The sequence below is a fragment of the Perissodus microlepis genome, chromosome 8, assembly GCF_051167445.1.
Source record: "Perissodus microlepis isolate ML-2025 ecotype Zambia chromosome 8, ASM5116744v1, whole genome shotgun sequence".
NCBI lineage: Eukaryota > Metazoa > Chordata > Actinopteri > Cichliformes > Cichlidae > Perissodus > Perissodus microlepis.
The window spans coordinates 17,691,677-17,707,206 of NC_140468.1; the positions used below are offsets into that span (position 1 = coordinate 17,691,677).

The window sequence follows — 15,530 nt, forward strand, 5'->3', positions numbered from 1 at the left end:
CAAAACCCTCTTTATGATTTGAGAAGCTATGCAGAGCATGCTTGTCACAATATTTCCCAAATCAGATCTATCAAATATGTAAATAAAACGTGTGGACGGATACAAAAAAACAGTATTTAACAATAATCTTACCAGAGACATTACACGGATGGAGACATTTCAACACATTTTAGGACAAAAAAGGTCTGTGGAAGAATTCCTAATGGCAAAAATTGCGCCAAAGAGTCAGTCAACACCTGAAGCAGGAAATATGTGAGACAGTGCCATTGTTGCATTGACTGACTGGTGCAAGGGCACAGGCTTATGATAGTAAAAATGTAGTTTTCTGGTCTTAGCATATCCATAGCATGGGATGAGGCAGATTGAGTTGATAAGTTGAATAAAATTACTTTGATAACCTTAAGTCACCAAATTGTTTGGGTGGGGGGATATTGTATCGCTTCCTGATGTGGTGCAGTTATTGATAAACTGAGCTTATTTTGGCTTCTCCCTTCTTCACAAGGGGTTGCAACAGCAGATGGATGTGCATATTTGATTTGGCACAAGCTTATACACCGGATGACCTTCCTACCGCAGCCCTTCCAGGGATTTCAGTCTCCTTCTGGTCCTGAACCAGGATTTTTTTGCATGTTAGGCAAATGTATTGACCATGTGTTAAAACATGTTGCCGCTATTAATGAATTCACCCTTAATTTGACTTTCTAGAGTGGTGACTTAATGACTCATCAAGGTGGTGCTTATCAAGTAAATAAGGGTAAATTGAACTGACCTGCAGGCAAAGCTCAAAAAGAGGGAAAGCAGAACAGAGAACTAATTTGCTGTACTGATATATCACTGAAGATACATCCACTAAGACCACAGTGTGGTTTATAAATTTGAGCATTTTTAGAGTTATTTTTTCTTATGTACCACCAGTTATTGCCTTGCAATGTGTCAGTTATTGGGACTTTAAAGTTATGGCATGCTTCTTTTTTATTTAGAGAGGGTACATAGGCAAGAGATTTCTAGAAGGAGTTTGATTTTACATTCTTTAGAGGATTCAGATATGTTATGTAAAATCTAAAATTCAAATAGAAACCCCCCCCCCCAGTAAAATCATGTTTCCTTTTGGGGATGTTTTTGCAACTTTCGGCCAACCAGCTTGGGAACTTGGTCGATCAGGTTTGTTTATGTTTATTAATAATTTATAAAGGTGTATTTTTAACCATTAAAAATAATAAAATAGGTTAATAATGTCTGCACTGTAACTCTACAGTGTTAAACACATTTAAGCTTCATTGATTTTTAGAATTCCATATAGTCTTAACTCTGCTCTCGAATAGTGGGTTACTGAGGCTGTGAGCGGGGGTCAAAGTGCACCGTCTGTAGCTTTGTGTACTCTGAGTGAGAACAATTAGTTCTTTAGCAGAGCTTCTGCACATGAATACCTCTGAACGGTTAATTGCTGCCATGGCAACAGAACAAGAGCTGAAAAGTGGCATTAGGTGAGTTGTTTGCAAGAAAGCAATCTGTCGCAGTGACACTATGAATGTGTGTGTAACGGCTGGAGGTGTGCATGTAATCGCAGGTCAACATTTTCTCAGTATCATCACACAAGCCATTCAGTGCTGACAAAAGCACTTTTGTGCTACAGGATTGGGAAAACTTACTGGTGAGTGGATAATCTAAGTCACATTGGAGTGAGGCAGTGGTAGGCTTTCAAATAGGAGGAATATATTATTGGAATGGTTGTCACTGTTGTAGTTATTGAGATTTTTGTGGTAAAAGCAGTTGGGAACGCAGACAAACTGGGAGACTGGACTTTTAGTTCCAACAATGTTGCTTCTTAAAAAAGTTGTCTTTACTCCAACTGGTAGCTGCTTCATCTCAAAATTGAGATTTCTTTAATCAGATTGCATCACCAATGTTTTTTTTCCACCTGTACTTAATTTTATTGAGATTACATCACTAGCAGCTACAGTATGTAGCTGCTAGTTTCTTCCTATGTACAGGTAGCCACTTGAGGCCAGGGTCTGTACTATCTTAGTAATGCTAACATTAGCCAGTTAATGCTTAAAGAACCACCAAGACTAGAATTTTGTCAGCATTTGAGCTTTAAAATTCTCTATATGTAAGCAGTTTAAATAGAAAACTGGTGATGGTCATGCGTGCAACGTTATTACGGTTCATTCTGCATCGAGTATCTGGATTTTATAGATCCATCACAAAGCTGTTGAAACATTTCGGGCCCATAGTGAACTAGAAGGAAAGCAACAGATAACTGAAAGTGATTAGAACACAATGTCTTCGAGCTATGCATGGCTGTACAAAAATTAATGCCAATCCATCAATATGGGAACCACATGTCATTAGGACTCATCCTCAGGGTAAGGATATCTATAGTGAAGCTTAAAACAATCCATCCGGTAGTTGGCAAGAGATTTCATTAAAATGCAAGAATTTGAACCTAATGTTTTGTGCTAGAAGAAAAGTCAGGGGATTACCAAATTCTTTAGGCTTTATCTTCTTATAACCACAAGTCTCTTTACATTTTCGAGGCTATCCATCAAACAGTTGTTGAGATGTTTCAGCAACTGTCTGGTAAAGACTCTAATCCCAGAAGGCTTTGGAAAAAGTGAAGGAGGACATAGATTTTTGGACTTTTAACTGTATTTTCATAAGATTTACAACTTTTCCTACTGATAATTTTCTGATAACTGATGACCTCCTATGTGGAATTAAAAAAAAAGCTTACTAAATTACAGAACAGTCTGGGCAATGAGCTACCAGAACATTTTTAATGCACTGATTTCTTACACGTTAACCCCAAAGAGTCACGCTGACAGATTTCTTTGATTTACTAGCACAGTATAAAAACTGAGATGTACTGTAGCTCAAGAATTAAATGTGTAGTTAAATTTTGCAATAACAGAAAAAAACAACTTCACTGGTTTGACCCACTTAAAATCAAAGGGGCCGCATGTGGTCTACAAGCTAAACTGATTTTGACACCCCTGCATTGCAGGTAAAAGATATAAACTAAAACAGTATATGGGTTGGTATGTATAAAGATAAAATGGATTCCTCCACCTTCACCTGCTGCACAACAGATTCACATAAAAACTAAAAATAATAACGAAAGAATTCATATGAATATACATATATGGATGCAATCAAAGACAACAATACAAAAGAAAGCATCCACTGCAGGGGATCCTGTCAGCGCACACATGGTTTTTGCTCAGTGAGTGTTCTGTATCCATGCTTTACGGAGGCTGAAATAACTCAGTTAGCTCCTCCAAGAAGTTTTTTTTGGTTGCGTGCGTGTCATTAGACAAGTTTTGAATGAGTTCTGATCAAAGTTTGTCGGGGTGTAGAGTGGAGTCATGTTAACAATCCAGTAATATTCGGCTCATATCCAAGAAGTTCTTCAAAGTCAACTTAGTGCTTTATTGTTTGAAAACGGACAAAAAGCCTTAAAAACTAGAAACTATGATTCTTACAATTGTGGTGCATATTGTCAACATATAGAGAGTATTGTATAAAGATTTTAAAAATGTCACATTTGACCTCTGACCTTTCCTTCAAGGTAAATTATCACTTTGATCTGACGGTCAAAGTTCTTAAGTTGCTATATAGAGCTATTAAAACAGTTTCTTATTGTCATGTTATTTTATTATCACTTTTTTATGTACAGTACAGTCACAGGTTATAACTTTTTGAATACACAAGAGTTTGAATGCATGTATGATTTACTAAACAATTAAATGAATGCTACACACGGGCTATATACACAGAAATAAAATAATAATTGTGCTAAAAGGGACAAATAATAAAAGTCTGCACTTAGCACTTGTTCATACTGCACTACCAGCTTCTTAAACTCCAAAAGAGTAGAACAGAACAACTTAAAAGTACATTCAGCCCAAAGAATGAGCTGCTTTGGCGGAGTGCTTCTTGTTTTTCTATGTTCTATGTTTCAAGCAAAAGAGGACTGACACACAGGTATGACGCCATTCAGAAGTTTTCAAAGAGGACAGGGCAGCTCAGCAAGTGCATTTGCGTCATCTCGTTCCTTTGTCTGCATTTTCATGGTCGTGGTATAGATTAAAAATGTCATTGGTTGCGTGTGGATAACCCACCCTCCTCCAGTGTCAATTCTCTAATGAAAAATGATCAATCAAATCATTGATTTTTCTAACTGTAATCAACACCAGGAAAATGAAAGAGAAAATGTAATTCTGATGAGAAGATAATCGACCGGGATATCCTGGGCCTCCAAGGGGATTGCGTCATCGCAGTATGCCTTCTGTGGTGATGTTATCAGGGACAGCTGCATGGGGTGGAGCCAGCATTGACGCTCTCAGGGAGCCAAGGGGCAGCCAGTTGCCAGCAGATCCCCCTCCACTCAGACCCACCTGCTTCGCATGTGCAGTTTTCCTGTAAACCCCTCAAAGGGATTCCCTGATTCCTCTTCTGTGTCCACTGGTCCCCGTGTCTTTGAAGTCATGATCCTATGTGTTTTCATGGCATTTAAGTTTTTATCCTACGGTCAGTACATGTCATGCATTTGATCCAAAGGTTTGTTTGAAGTTTTTACACTGAATTCTTCATGTAAATCACCAAATAAACGTATTAGATCCATAAAAAGTAAATCACTCATTAACAACCGATGATGAGCCAAACCCCTCGCTCCTGAAATCTATTCATAAATCAGAATTTTACAGACTAGTCAAGTCCACACTTTATGAAAACAGACATCAGCGTCAGTTGTTGGCAGTAGCCTGTGTACTAATTTAATTAAAAGCCCTTGAAGAAGAAGAAGAAGCCCAGCCTAGCTTAATGCCGTCAATTAGGGGTTTCTCTGCCATATGACTAAAATCCCACACCCCATTTGTGTGATTCATACAGGAAAATATGTCTCTTTGTCTTAGAGGTCAACCAGCTCTTTGGAGATGTTGGCGTTGGGTCAGGAAACAGTAGTTGAGGGTGTAGGAGTGGGAACACAGGCAGTAAGGCTTGTTGTTATTCTACTAGATAAGCCATAGCATGAGGTCATTTTGAACAAGAACTGCATTTTCATCTCAGCTTATGGCAGCTGGTCTGAAGAGAAATAACTTGCACAGCATCAGAGCAAATTTTCAGAAGTTGTCTTTAATCAAAAAGAAATGTTTTGCAATTACGAAGGAAAACTTTCTTTGTTGGTTAATGGTGCCTGTCCTGGATGTGGACTGGTTGGAATGAGGGGTAAAATAACACTGGTAATTAATTAGTCGCATTAGATGTTTGTCTTCATGTCTTTTTAAAGGCACAATGTGTAGAAAATGGTGTAGGAGAAGAGGTTGAAGAAATTACCCCTTTAATCAGCCCTGAGATGCAGAAATCACTTTCATCTTGGTGTTCATATACTTGAGTTTTAACATTGACATCAGTGTAGAAGACACTGCCAAAGCACAGAAATCTGATCTGCGGGTTAACGTTGGCTTGCAGAGGAGACCGGGCCTCTAGTTTTCGGCATTGCCTTATGGAAGTAAATGTCAAAAAGAGAGTGGGAAGAAGTGTTAAGTGTAGCAAGAGAGTGGTTGTCCATGTTAGGCCAAAAAAAAAGCCTTAATCATCCATCTTATCTGTTGGCCATGCCACTCTCCAGTAGTTCCTTTTCATTTTGTTCACTGGTTAAGATGTAAAAGTGATAAATATGTCTATACTGAGGGCAGAATAGACATAAAGTTGTCTCTCGACCCTGACTGGTATACACTATATTGCCAGATGTGTTCACTCACCCATCCAAATCACTGAATTCAGATGTTCCACTCACTTCCATGACCACGGGGGTAAAAAGTCAAGCACATAGGCATGCAGATTGCTTCTACGAACATTTGTGAAAGATTGAGTCGCGCTCAGGAGCTCGGTGAATTCCACTGTGGAATGCCACCTGTGCAACAGTCCAGTTGTAAAATTTCCTCTTTACAAAATATTCCACAGTCGACTGTTAGTGGTATTATAAAAACGTGGAAGTGATTGGAAACAACAGTAACTGGGATTGTAGGCCATGCAAAATCACAGAATGGGATCAGGTAATGTCCAGGTTCATAGTGGCCAACGTTCTGCAGAGTCTATCGCTACAGACCGCCAAACTTCATGTGGCCTTCGTTCCAATGAAAAGAACTCGTAATGCTTCAGCATACCAACGCATTTTGGACAATTTTATGCTTATGAGAGGTTTGGGGATGCCCCCTTACTGTTCCAAAATGACTGAACACCAGTGCACAAAGCAAGGTCCATAATGACATGGATGAGCAAGTTTGTTGTGAAAGAACTTGACTGGCCTGCACAGAGTCCTGACCTCAATCCAACAGAACACTTCTAGGATGAATTGGAGTGGAAAATTGTGGTCCAGACCTTCTTATTCAGCATCAGTGTCTGATCTCACAAATGCTCTTCCAGGAATATGCTCAAAAATTCCCATAAACACATTCCTAAACATTGGTTATATGTCAAACATGGGTCAACATCATATTAAACCATATAGATTAAGAATAGAATGTCACTCAAGTTCATATGCGTGTGAACGCAGACAAGTGGATACTTCTGTCAATATAGTGTATAAAGGCGGGGGTCGGGCAATTAGCTTTGTTTGCCGAAATATTGGCATTAGCATTTATAACAGCCGATGACAATATTTGTAAAAACTAAAGAAGTGATAGGTGAAACACCCTTCAACCATTTTATGAGTGTTGAGGTTACATAGTTTGTCCACCAGAGTGCACACTGCAACTTCCCTATTTGTCAACAAGAACACCAAAAGCAACAACAGTCAGACAAAGAATAACTGATTCTTGAACAACTTGTTACAATAAAGTCATGCATTACTCATGAAACTGTGTAGTCATGTTATCTAAGTAATGACTTATAAATATATAATACACATAACACTTATCACATAATAATTCACATAAAACATGTTAGATAAATCTGTTTATGTTTCGTGTGTCTAAAAGAAAGAAAAGTTGCACTATTTGATTTAAATCACCAAACTATTGGATTTGGTCTTGAAATCTTATATCGGTCAAATTCTAGTTGTCTCAGTTTGAAATCTAATTTGAGTTTTATGTTACTACTAGCTGGTTAGCATGTTAACAACAGTGTCACTGTATTTCATTTATTTTTAAATTAATGTTGTGTTTTTAAACTAAAAGTCTTTCTTATTATAACTTTAAAAAAGAAGAAAGAAATCAGAAGAAAACGTCAGAGAGGCAGGTTACCTAGTAATGTTTCACTGAATTGAATTTTCAAGCTCACATCAGTCTTTCATTTGCAGCAATGGGGAATATGTAAAGGTCTGTGATGCAACAAAGGTCTGGATCCAAATTTCATGTTTTTAAGTAATCATTCTCTTAGATCTGAGTCCTCCCTCGTAGAAGCATTACACTTGTCAGGATACACTCAGACCTTCTGTCTCCTTTGTACAACAAAGCAGTCTCCTGGGCAAAAACATACAAATTACTCATTCAAAAGCCTCTCAGACATCTTCATCAAAAGTAAAAAAAATAAATAAAAATGCATGTGATCTTATGCCATTCAAGCAGTTTAATTAGGTGGAACGGGGTGAATCACCACACTCTCATTCATCCATATCACGTCTCACTTTTCAGCAATCTGGTAATGCCATGAACTGTTGTATATGCTTTTATTAATCTTTTCTTTTATCAAAGCCTTATGCTCACGGTAATTTCTGAAGCATCTTGCATAAATCCACAAGAGTGATGGCAGATGCAAGTCTTGTTTTTGAGTGGCAAGAAGCGCCTCTGTCATCTGCACAAATCTTGATCTAACCATTCATGTAGTTTGTCTCCAACAGAGCTCACCATGGAGACTAAAATGCTTTTTGGCTCAGGTTGAGAGGAGATCTATGTACGTGTGTGAATATGTATGAGCCATTATTATTGTTTTACCATTTCATAATGAAATGGAAAAAGCATGTGTGTGAGATTGGGAAAGGGGATAATCCTGCACAACGCCCGGGCATCATCTATGTAATCCTGTCTCATCTGTATTTTTTTTCTCTGCAGGGCTTTGAATTGCCTTAAAATGATCTTTGGATCGTTGTTCACTTTGGCCATGTTGATCTAAAAGTTTGCTTAATAATTGTTGAGAATTTTTGCATGACGTGCTCCTCCAGCGGTGTTCCTCTACAAGCCTGGCTCTTTGATAGAGAATAATATTACATTTTGATTAGTCCCCAGTGTTACCACAGCAATATTGCAATGCTGAGTCTCATCAAATGTGTCCGGGCTGGAATGGAATAAATATTACATTTCCTGTTTTTAATTTTGAGTAAAAAGTTGAAATGGGACATTGGCAGCCCAGTAGAGGATATTAAAATGTGTTTGACTTTTTTTTCGTGTGGAAAGAGATTTCGAGAAAATGAGGCAGGAAGTATGCGGCTTTCCCTGAAACCTAATGTTTCCTCTGGGAGCTGAAGCATTGTTACGCTGTTTGTCAACTTCATGGACTACATTCCCACTGAGTATTGTGCGCTTTCTGCAAAACTAGTTTAGTCTGAGGCATGAGTGAATCGATCTTTCTCAGATATTCATGCTCTCTGCCAGTATTTAACCTCCGCTGAACACTTTTTGGCAAACCAGCTATATGTCAGTCCCTGTGCTTGTTTCTTATTAGCCATTTTTTTTATATCAAGTGCTGAGTAAAAGGTGTTGTAAACAGTGAAGCGCCAGGGCAAGCTGACCCTGGCAGTATATTACGTGCTTCTGAACATTCTTATGTAAGAATGTATAATACATGTCAACGAAGAGAAACTATTTCTTAAGACGTGCCAAGCAAGTAGGCCAAGATCTTTGTCTAAATCAGTCCTACTAAGTCTTATTCTTTGTAATTTTTCTGTTGCCCAGGTCAGAGTCGGGAATCTCCAAATTTACTCATCGTCTATCCCTCAAAGAACGACCAGCAAAGGCAGAGAAGACTTCATCAGAAAGGCCTCCATCCTACAGGAGACGATCTCTTAGTGTCGACTGGTAAGACCGTCTCGCAATTTGTGTACTCACATGCTTTCACTAAAAGTCAAAGGCTGTACTTCTGTTTTTTTCATCTTCTGTTAAAAATTATGAAAAATTGCAAGAAGCAGTAGCAAAAGGTCTAAACATGTATCACACTGCAAAGAATATTTAGTAAAGTGAAATATTAAGTGTTGTTACGGGTGTGATTTTGAATAAAAATAACATGTAAGAAAAGAGAGACAACTGCAATGAGTCATGTCTGTTTACAAAGTCAAGTCTCAGGTTGATGAAAACTTGGGGGGTGCTGGGGTGGGAGCAAAGGGTGGGCAAAGTGGTGATAGGGTCCTGTTCTGTCTCTGCGTCTGGGTTTCGTTGAAGAGCGCCAAGATGCTCCAGTGGCGCCGGCTCATCTTGCTCTTGTAAAGCTCCAGTCTTCAGGCACCCGATGAAAGGAGTTTGAAAGCTTTCCATTGCGAGGCTGCCTTCCAGTCCCCACCCATGGGAATCCTTCCCAGTCTCCCCTCTTGTTGCCTGGCTTACACTCATTTATCTGCCCATTGATCCTGCCTTTCGTCCATCTGACATGCCTCCTGAGTTTCCTGCTATGTATTCTTGGCTCTTCCTTTGTGCTTTCACTACATTTGGGAGCACAGGCACGGGTTTAAGAGGACCTTACACTTCCTTTGCACTCAATTTTGTCAAGTAAGAAAATCCCCAATCACCAGATTTTTCTAGGTCGATGATTACTGTGCAGTGACTACAGTAGCTATTCGGCAGTTACTTTACATTTTGTGGAGTTACAGGTGTGTTAAATTTCTGAGGTCCTATCGAATCGTGCTAGGGCCTGGTGTGAGGTCTTACGAGGTCTTTTGTTGGCCTTATGAGACCAACTGTGTGGTCTCGGACTAGTATTGCGATGTGTGGTCCGCCAGCAGAAATGTGGTGTTAAGTGAATGAGTGTTAGAGTGTATGTGCAGTGTGAGGTCTTTTACTTTAACAGCTCCATGTTTTTCTTCCATGCTGCTTGAGAAGGGACCTGGCCTTTAAAGTTCAGGCCCTGATTGATGTGGTCTGGTTTTAATGAAACTCAGTGGGTAGATTGGACATGCTCATTTACAAAAGGGATGGGGGGGGCTTGACTACAGCTGGATTTTGACTTTTTGCGGGCCGTGCCACTGTTACAGGAGTGTGACTGGCCTTTTGTGACATCATAAATAAGGGGTCCCCAGGGGGAGAGATTCAAGGTTGAGGCCTGAGTCATGCTACTGGGAGGTGAAACAAGGTTGGTCCAACTTTGACAGGGCCAAAAAAGCGTCTCTGGAATGCATAGTGATCAACAGACTCCAAAGGAAAACATGTGTGTCAGTCAGTTGCATATTTGAAAGTGTTCAACATTTACAGCGCTTCCTGTAGTCTAAACAATCTGTCTTGCTTTAATCATTGTTAATGAGGACTTCTCAGGGATAAATGTCATCACAAAAATATTCATGATTAAGCAGTATACTTGTTAAGTATGTGATGTTATGTGGTTTCATGCCATGTTGCCTAGCGTAGTTCGCAGTGATGAGTTGCAATTACTCATGAAAGTTCTTCCATATATACAGTACTGTGCAAAATTCTTGAGTCACCCCTCATGTCTTTGTAATTTGCTTTGAAGAAACCAGGCTTGGTCTGGTCTGTAGTTCTCCAGGCTTTCTGAAGATCTTTCAAAGCTTTTCTTTGGGCATTGGCTACTTTTTCCACTTATTTTCAGTCCAGTTCTTATACCCAACAATTTTTAGATGATTTTGAGTTTTTTTGCTAAGCCACTTAACACAGACCTATGAATTATTTAAGGATTAAAGAAGACACTCAATTCAAGGGTTGAACCTTTGTTCTGTCTATACCAGAGGTGAGTTCATTACCAAGCCTCTGGAGAACTTCAAGACATGTTTAGGAGGTAATTTAGCCATTTAAATCAGCTGTGTTGGATCAAAGACGCATCTAAAGTTGCCCACCTCTGGTCTATACAAACACAGAAATCTAAATATATTTTGGCATAGCATGGAATGTGTCCCAAAAATTTAATGAAACTGGATAATTGTGAGCCAAAAGAAGAAATTGCAACCCTTAAAAGCTATCTAAAGCCGATGAACACGATGGAGTCATGTGCTTGAGAAATAGGATAAAGAGAACTGAGAGAGGGCTTAAGAGATGCCCCTTCAGCTAATCAGTTAACTGCTCATTAGAAATAGTCTTAAGTGGAAGGGTGGCTGTCAAAAAGCAATTCTTAAGGAAGTGAAAACAGGGAGAAAAGTCTGAATTAAATAAGAAAAATCAACAGGTGTGATGGAGTGATAAATCCAAATTCGAAATTTTTGGCTCAAATCCTCGTCACTGTGGATGGAGTTAGCCAGGACAGAGGTACAGCAATGAGCGTCTAAAGTGAGGACTCCGACATGGTTTAGGGATGCAGTTCAGCCAGTAGTGTTGGATGGAATTATGAATGCCAAAAACATACCATCACATTTTAATACACCACTCAATTTAATTCAATTCAGTTTGATTTATGGAGCACCAAATCACACCAGTCACTTCCAGTACAGTCTAGAAAGTGTCTGATTGGCAACAGCTTCATTTTTCAGAATGACTATGACCCCAAACTCACTGCCAATGCAGTAAAAGCATGCCAGAATAGAAAAACACACAATGGAGCACTATCCGTCATGGACTGGCCTCCCCAGAGCCTGAACCTCAATATTATTGAGACAGTGTGGGATCATCTTGACAGAGATCAAAACAAAAGGCAGAAACATCCAAAGAAGAGCTTTGAATGTCCTTCAGGACGCCTGGAGAACTATTCCTGAAGACTACTTAAAGAAATTACCCCAAAATCTGCCTAATAGAGTTCAGGCTGTGTTGAAGAATACAGATGGCCATACAAAATAATAACTTGCAAGCTCGTTTATATTTTTTATTTCAATGTATGTGTGCACTTTACAATTTTTTCCACTTTTCTTAGAAAAATAAAGGTTAGGGTGAAAAGGACAGGGTTAGATGGCGGGAGTTGATCTGCTATGATGAACCCTAAAGGGATCAGCTAAAAGAAGAGAGGAGGGGAAGCTTAAGACTTTAGCATAGTACTGTATAATTTTCAGACAGTAAGGCGTTTTGTATGTTTTGCATGCTGATCTTCCAGTAGAGCTCAGCAGTCTGTAATAGTTTTCCATTTTTCCAAGCCTTACTAATCAGTGAAGAATCTTGTGTGTTCTTAACCAGACGCAGTAAAACAAATTCCCTGGAATGTGTGTCCCCGTAATCAATGTGTAATATGTAGGATTTTATCCACAAAAATATGCTCTTAAATTAAGGTTTCATTATGTTTTTCTGCTCATTGCCCCCTGCTTTCACTCAAAATAAAACATCTAACTATAAAGTCAAACAAAGGTTGTATAAAACACCAAGCTGGAAAGCAGCCAGCAGCACTCTGGAGTAAGGCTGACTCAGGTGGCTTAAAGCTTTACTATCTTATTTAGTGGGCCATTGCCATTTATGTCGATTCACGTCAGATACCCAAACAAACTGCGACTATTAAGGGAATTCTGAGCCAAGGCAGCCCATATACAAGCTTGAAACGGGAGCCGTTTTGTAGCTTAAAGTCTGTAAAGGCTGGCAGAGCCTTGGGAAAATGCAATAGTAAAAGATAATGGCAGTGTTATTGTTATTGGTAATCATAGTAAATGGCCTCTGGGGATGTGGGTGGAGAAAATAGTGGAAGGAGGGTGGAGAGTTAGAGTTTTAAGAAGTGTTAAAGGCAAAATAGGAGGGTAGCTGTTACAATTTATGATTGCCAAAGACTGATTTGATTTTCTTTTACTAGTCACTGCAAATACAATGGAAATCAGAATGTTTAAAACGGTGGCTTTGGGGAAATCTGTCATTTAGATAAAAGGATGTTTTTACTTATTTTACTCCACTGCTTTTCGTTATTTAAAAAATGTATATGGTTGCAATGGTTACAATATTAAACATGAACAAAGTTTCATGTAATGAGATCCGCATTCAAACTCCGGCTTCAGACCTCTGAGATCGCATGGGGGTGTCTTGATTAGCACTGGTGTGCGTATTTGCTATCTTTTTTTTTGTGTATTACGTGAACACAGGAGACATCTGGTAGAGTCTGAGAGTTAATACTGGAGCTGTAAAGGGATACTGCTTCTGATGCAACACTAGGCCGGCAAGTAAGTCTTCATTACTTTATTCTCTAATAGTGACAGAGAGGCAGTTCTAACCCTTCACCAAAACCCTTGAGTGCAATAGAGAAGCAGCCATGTCTATCAGCCAAGCAGTTTTTATTTCCCAAAACACTTCCCCTGCAGTACTCGTGGCGAGGAAACTCTATACATAAGTACTTAAACATCCACGTTTGGTAATCAAACTATATCCACTTCACAAATTAAAGTTGGAAAAGGAAGGAGCGCAGTTGGTACGACACCAGAAAGTGTTTGATTGTCTTGTGTTTTTAGTCAGCGTGCGCTAGAAGGCTTAAATTCTCTCAATCCCCCGAAGGCCCTCCGCTCTGCCTGGTGCCACCGTGTCTTCAGGAATCACTCCAAGCTGACGGCACTCTGAGGATGACGTCTGAACTTTGATGCTAGGAGAGAAACTGGCCTGCCCTATCCCTCGGTCAATATATTAACTCAAATATCTCCTTCTTATTCATGCTCACACACATACATGAGCAAACACATATTGTAATACTTAGCGCTGTTTTGGGTGTGTAGGGGTGAATGGGAGCTACCAAGTGTTAATCCTTATGAAATGTGTACAAAGGGAATAAAAAAGAGCACTAAGAAATCACCAAAGTCTTAGTGGTAAAAGGAGGACAATGCTCAGGGGGCCCGGGTGTAAAGTGGTTTTGGACATTGTGCCACTTGCCGCATTTGGTTCTAATTTGATTTATTATTCCTCGCTTTTTCCTTTTTATTTTCGTTCTCTCTGTAAATTTTTCTCCTTTCTTCTGTAGCCGAGAGCTGTCAGTTCAAACAAAACGGACTAATGAGGAGGTTATAAATGCCTGTGATTTTTCTCTTTAGAAATTTTGATCGGAACACGTTAAAGATCTGTTAAAAATCACTGCTGAGTGGGGTGGACTCCTGCTTCTGTTGGAATGTGTGACACTTTATTCCTGCTCTGTGACTGAATTAAATTGTTTTAAACACTGAAAAGCTTTTGACACGTGGAAACTAATTATGCTAAACCCTGTGTGGACTGCACACATATAGTTGAAGCTATTATAGAGCCTAGAGTCAAGCTAAAACAAAGCTAAGTACACCCTTAAGCTGCGTCCCACAAAGTGATTTGCAGAGAGAGCGAGAAATGTTGAGCAACTTCAAGTGACTATGGGCAAAAGAACCACTGGAGAGGTGGGACCCGAGTAAGACGGTTCAGAGAAGCTTCCACATGAGCGATTGAAGTGACTACTAATGAAAATGCGCGATACTGTTAATTGACATACAAACTGTTACCTAGGCAACTAAAGCCTGAAGTGTTTGCAAGTGACCAGCCATCAGCATCAAAGTAAAGCTTAACACAGGTTTACTGCTTCCACAGGAGTTAAGAGTAGCAGCCATCAGATGACTTGGTTAATTGATCATCAGCACCTTTATAAAAGTAAAGGTTTTGCCAGTTTGTAGTGATCTTAAAGAAGTGGTGATTGCTGCCCATTAATCTGGGAAAGATTATAGAAGTCCATCATTCTGCAGTGAGGACTCCACAAATTCACCCCAAGGTTAGACCATCCAATCGTCAGAGAAATCCCCCAGAAAACAAACAGCTACATGTCAGACTCCAGGCCTCACTTAGCATGTTAACTTTCATGACAGTACAATTAGAAAACAGCTGAGCAAGTGTGGCTTGTTTGACAGGGTTGCCAGGAGAAAGCTTCTTCTGTTTAAAAAGAACATGGCAGCGCAGCTTGGGTTTGAAAAGTTGTAACTGAACAAACCACAAGACTTCTGGAACAACGGCATTTAGAAAGATGAGACCAAAGTGGAGATGTTCGGCCATAATGCAGAGGCTAATCTGCAACAGAATGGCTGAAAAAAGAAAAGAATCATGGTTACAGTTGCCCAGTCAAAGTCAGGATACTTTTCCTTTCTTTTTTTTTAAGATGGCACCAAAAATATATACTATTTGCTCTAGCATAAAAAGAAATCAATAAGGGGAAACAAGGCGAGTGACTTTTGTACACTATTTTTAATGTGTGAAATAATTTTCTCTGCATATTGAGCCGCAACGTTCATTTGTTGAGGTTGAGTTGTTGGTGGGATGAGACTACAGATTCTGGTCCACATGCAGGTGCAGAATTTCTGCTAGCCTCTGCTTTTGAATAAGTCCAAGGTTGCTTACACATTCATGCTCACACATAAACACGGACACAAAGCACGTGAAAGAAAAAGACACGCTTGCGAAAAAATGCACTTGAGCAGATTAACAATGTTGTGTCAAATACATATAAACATATATGTCCAGCCTCAGCCGTGCATGCACCAG

The 15,530-nt window shown here is 39.5% G+C and overlaps 1 protein-coding gene across 3 annotated transcripts in view; it reads left to right on the top strand.

Annotated features, from left to right (window-relative positions):
* ankfn1b (ankyrin repeat and fibronectin type III domain containing 1b) overlaps positions 1-15,530 on the top strand; it is a 156,307-nt gene that overhangs the window by 106,192 nt on the left and 34,585 nt on the right. For all 3 annotated transcript variants that reach the window (XM_084937891.1, XM_084937890.1, XM_084937892.1), the window contains one exon: positions 8,892-9,014. In XM_084937891.1, coding sequence (XP_084794017.1) covers positions 8,892-9,014 — 123 coding nt within the window. The remainder of the gene's footprint in view (positions 1-8,891; positions 9,015-15,530) is intronic.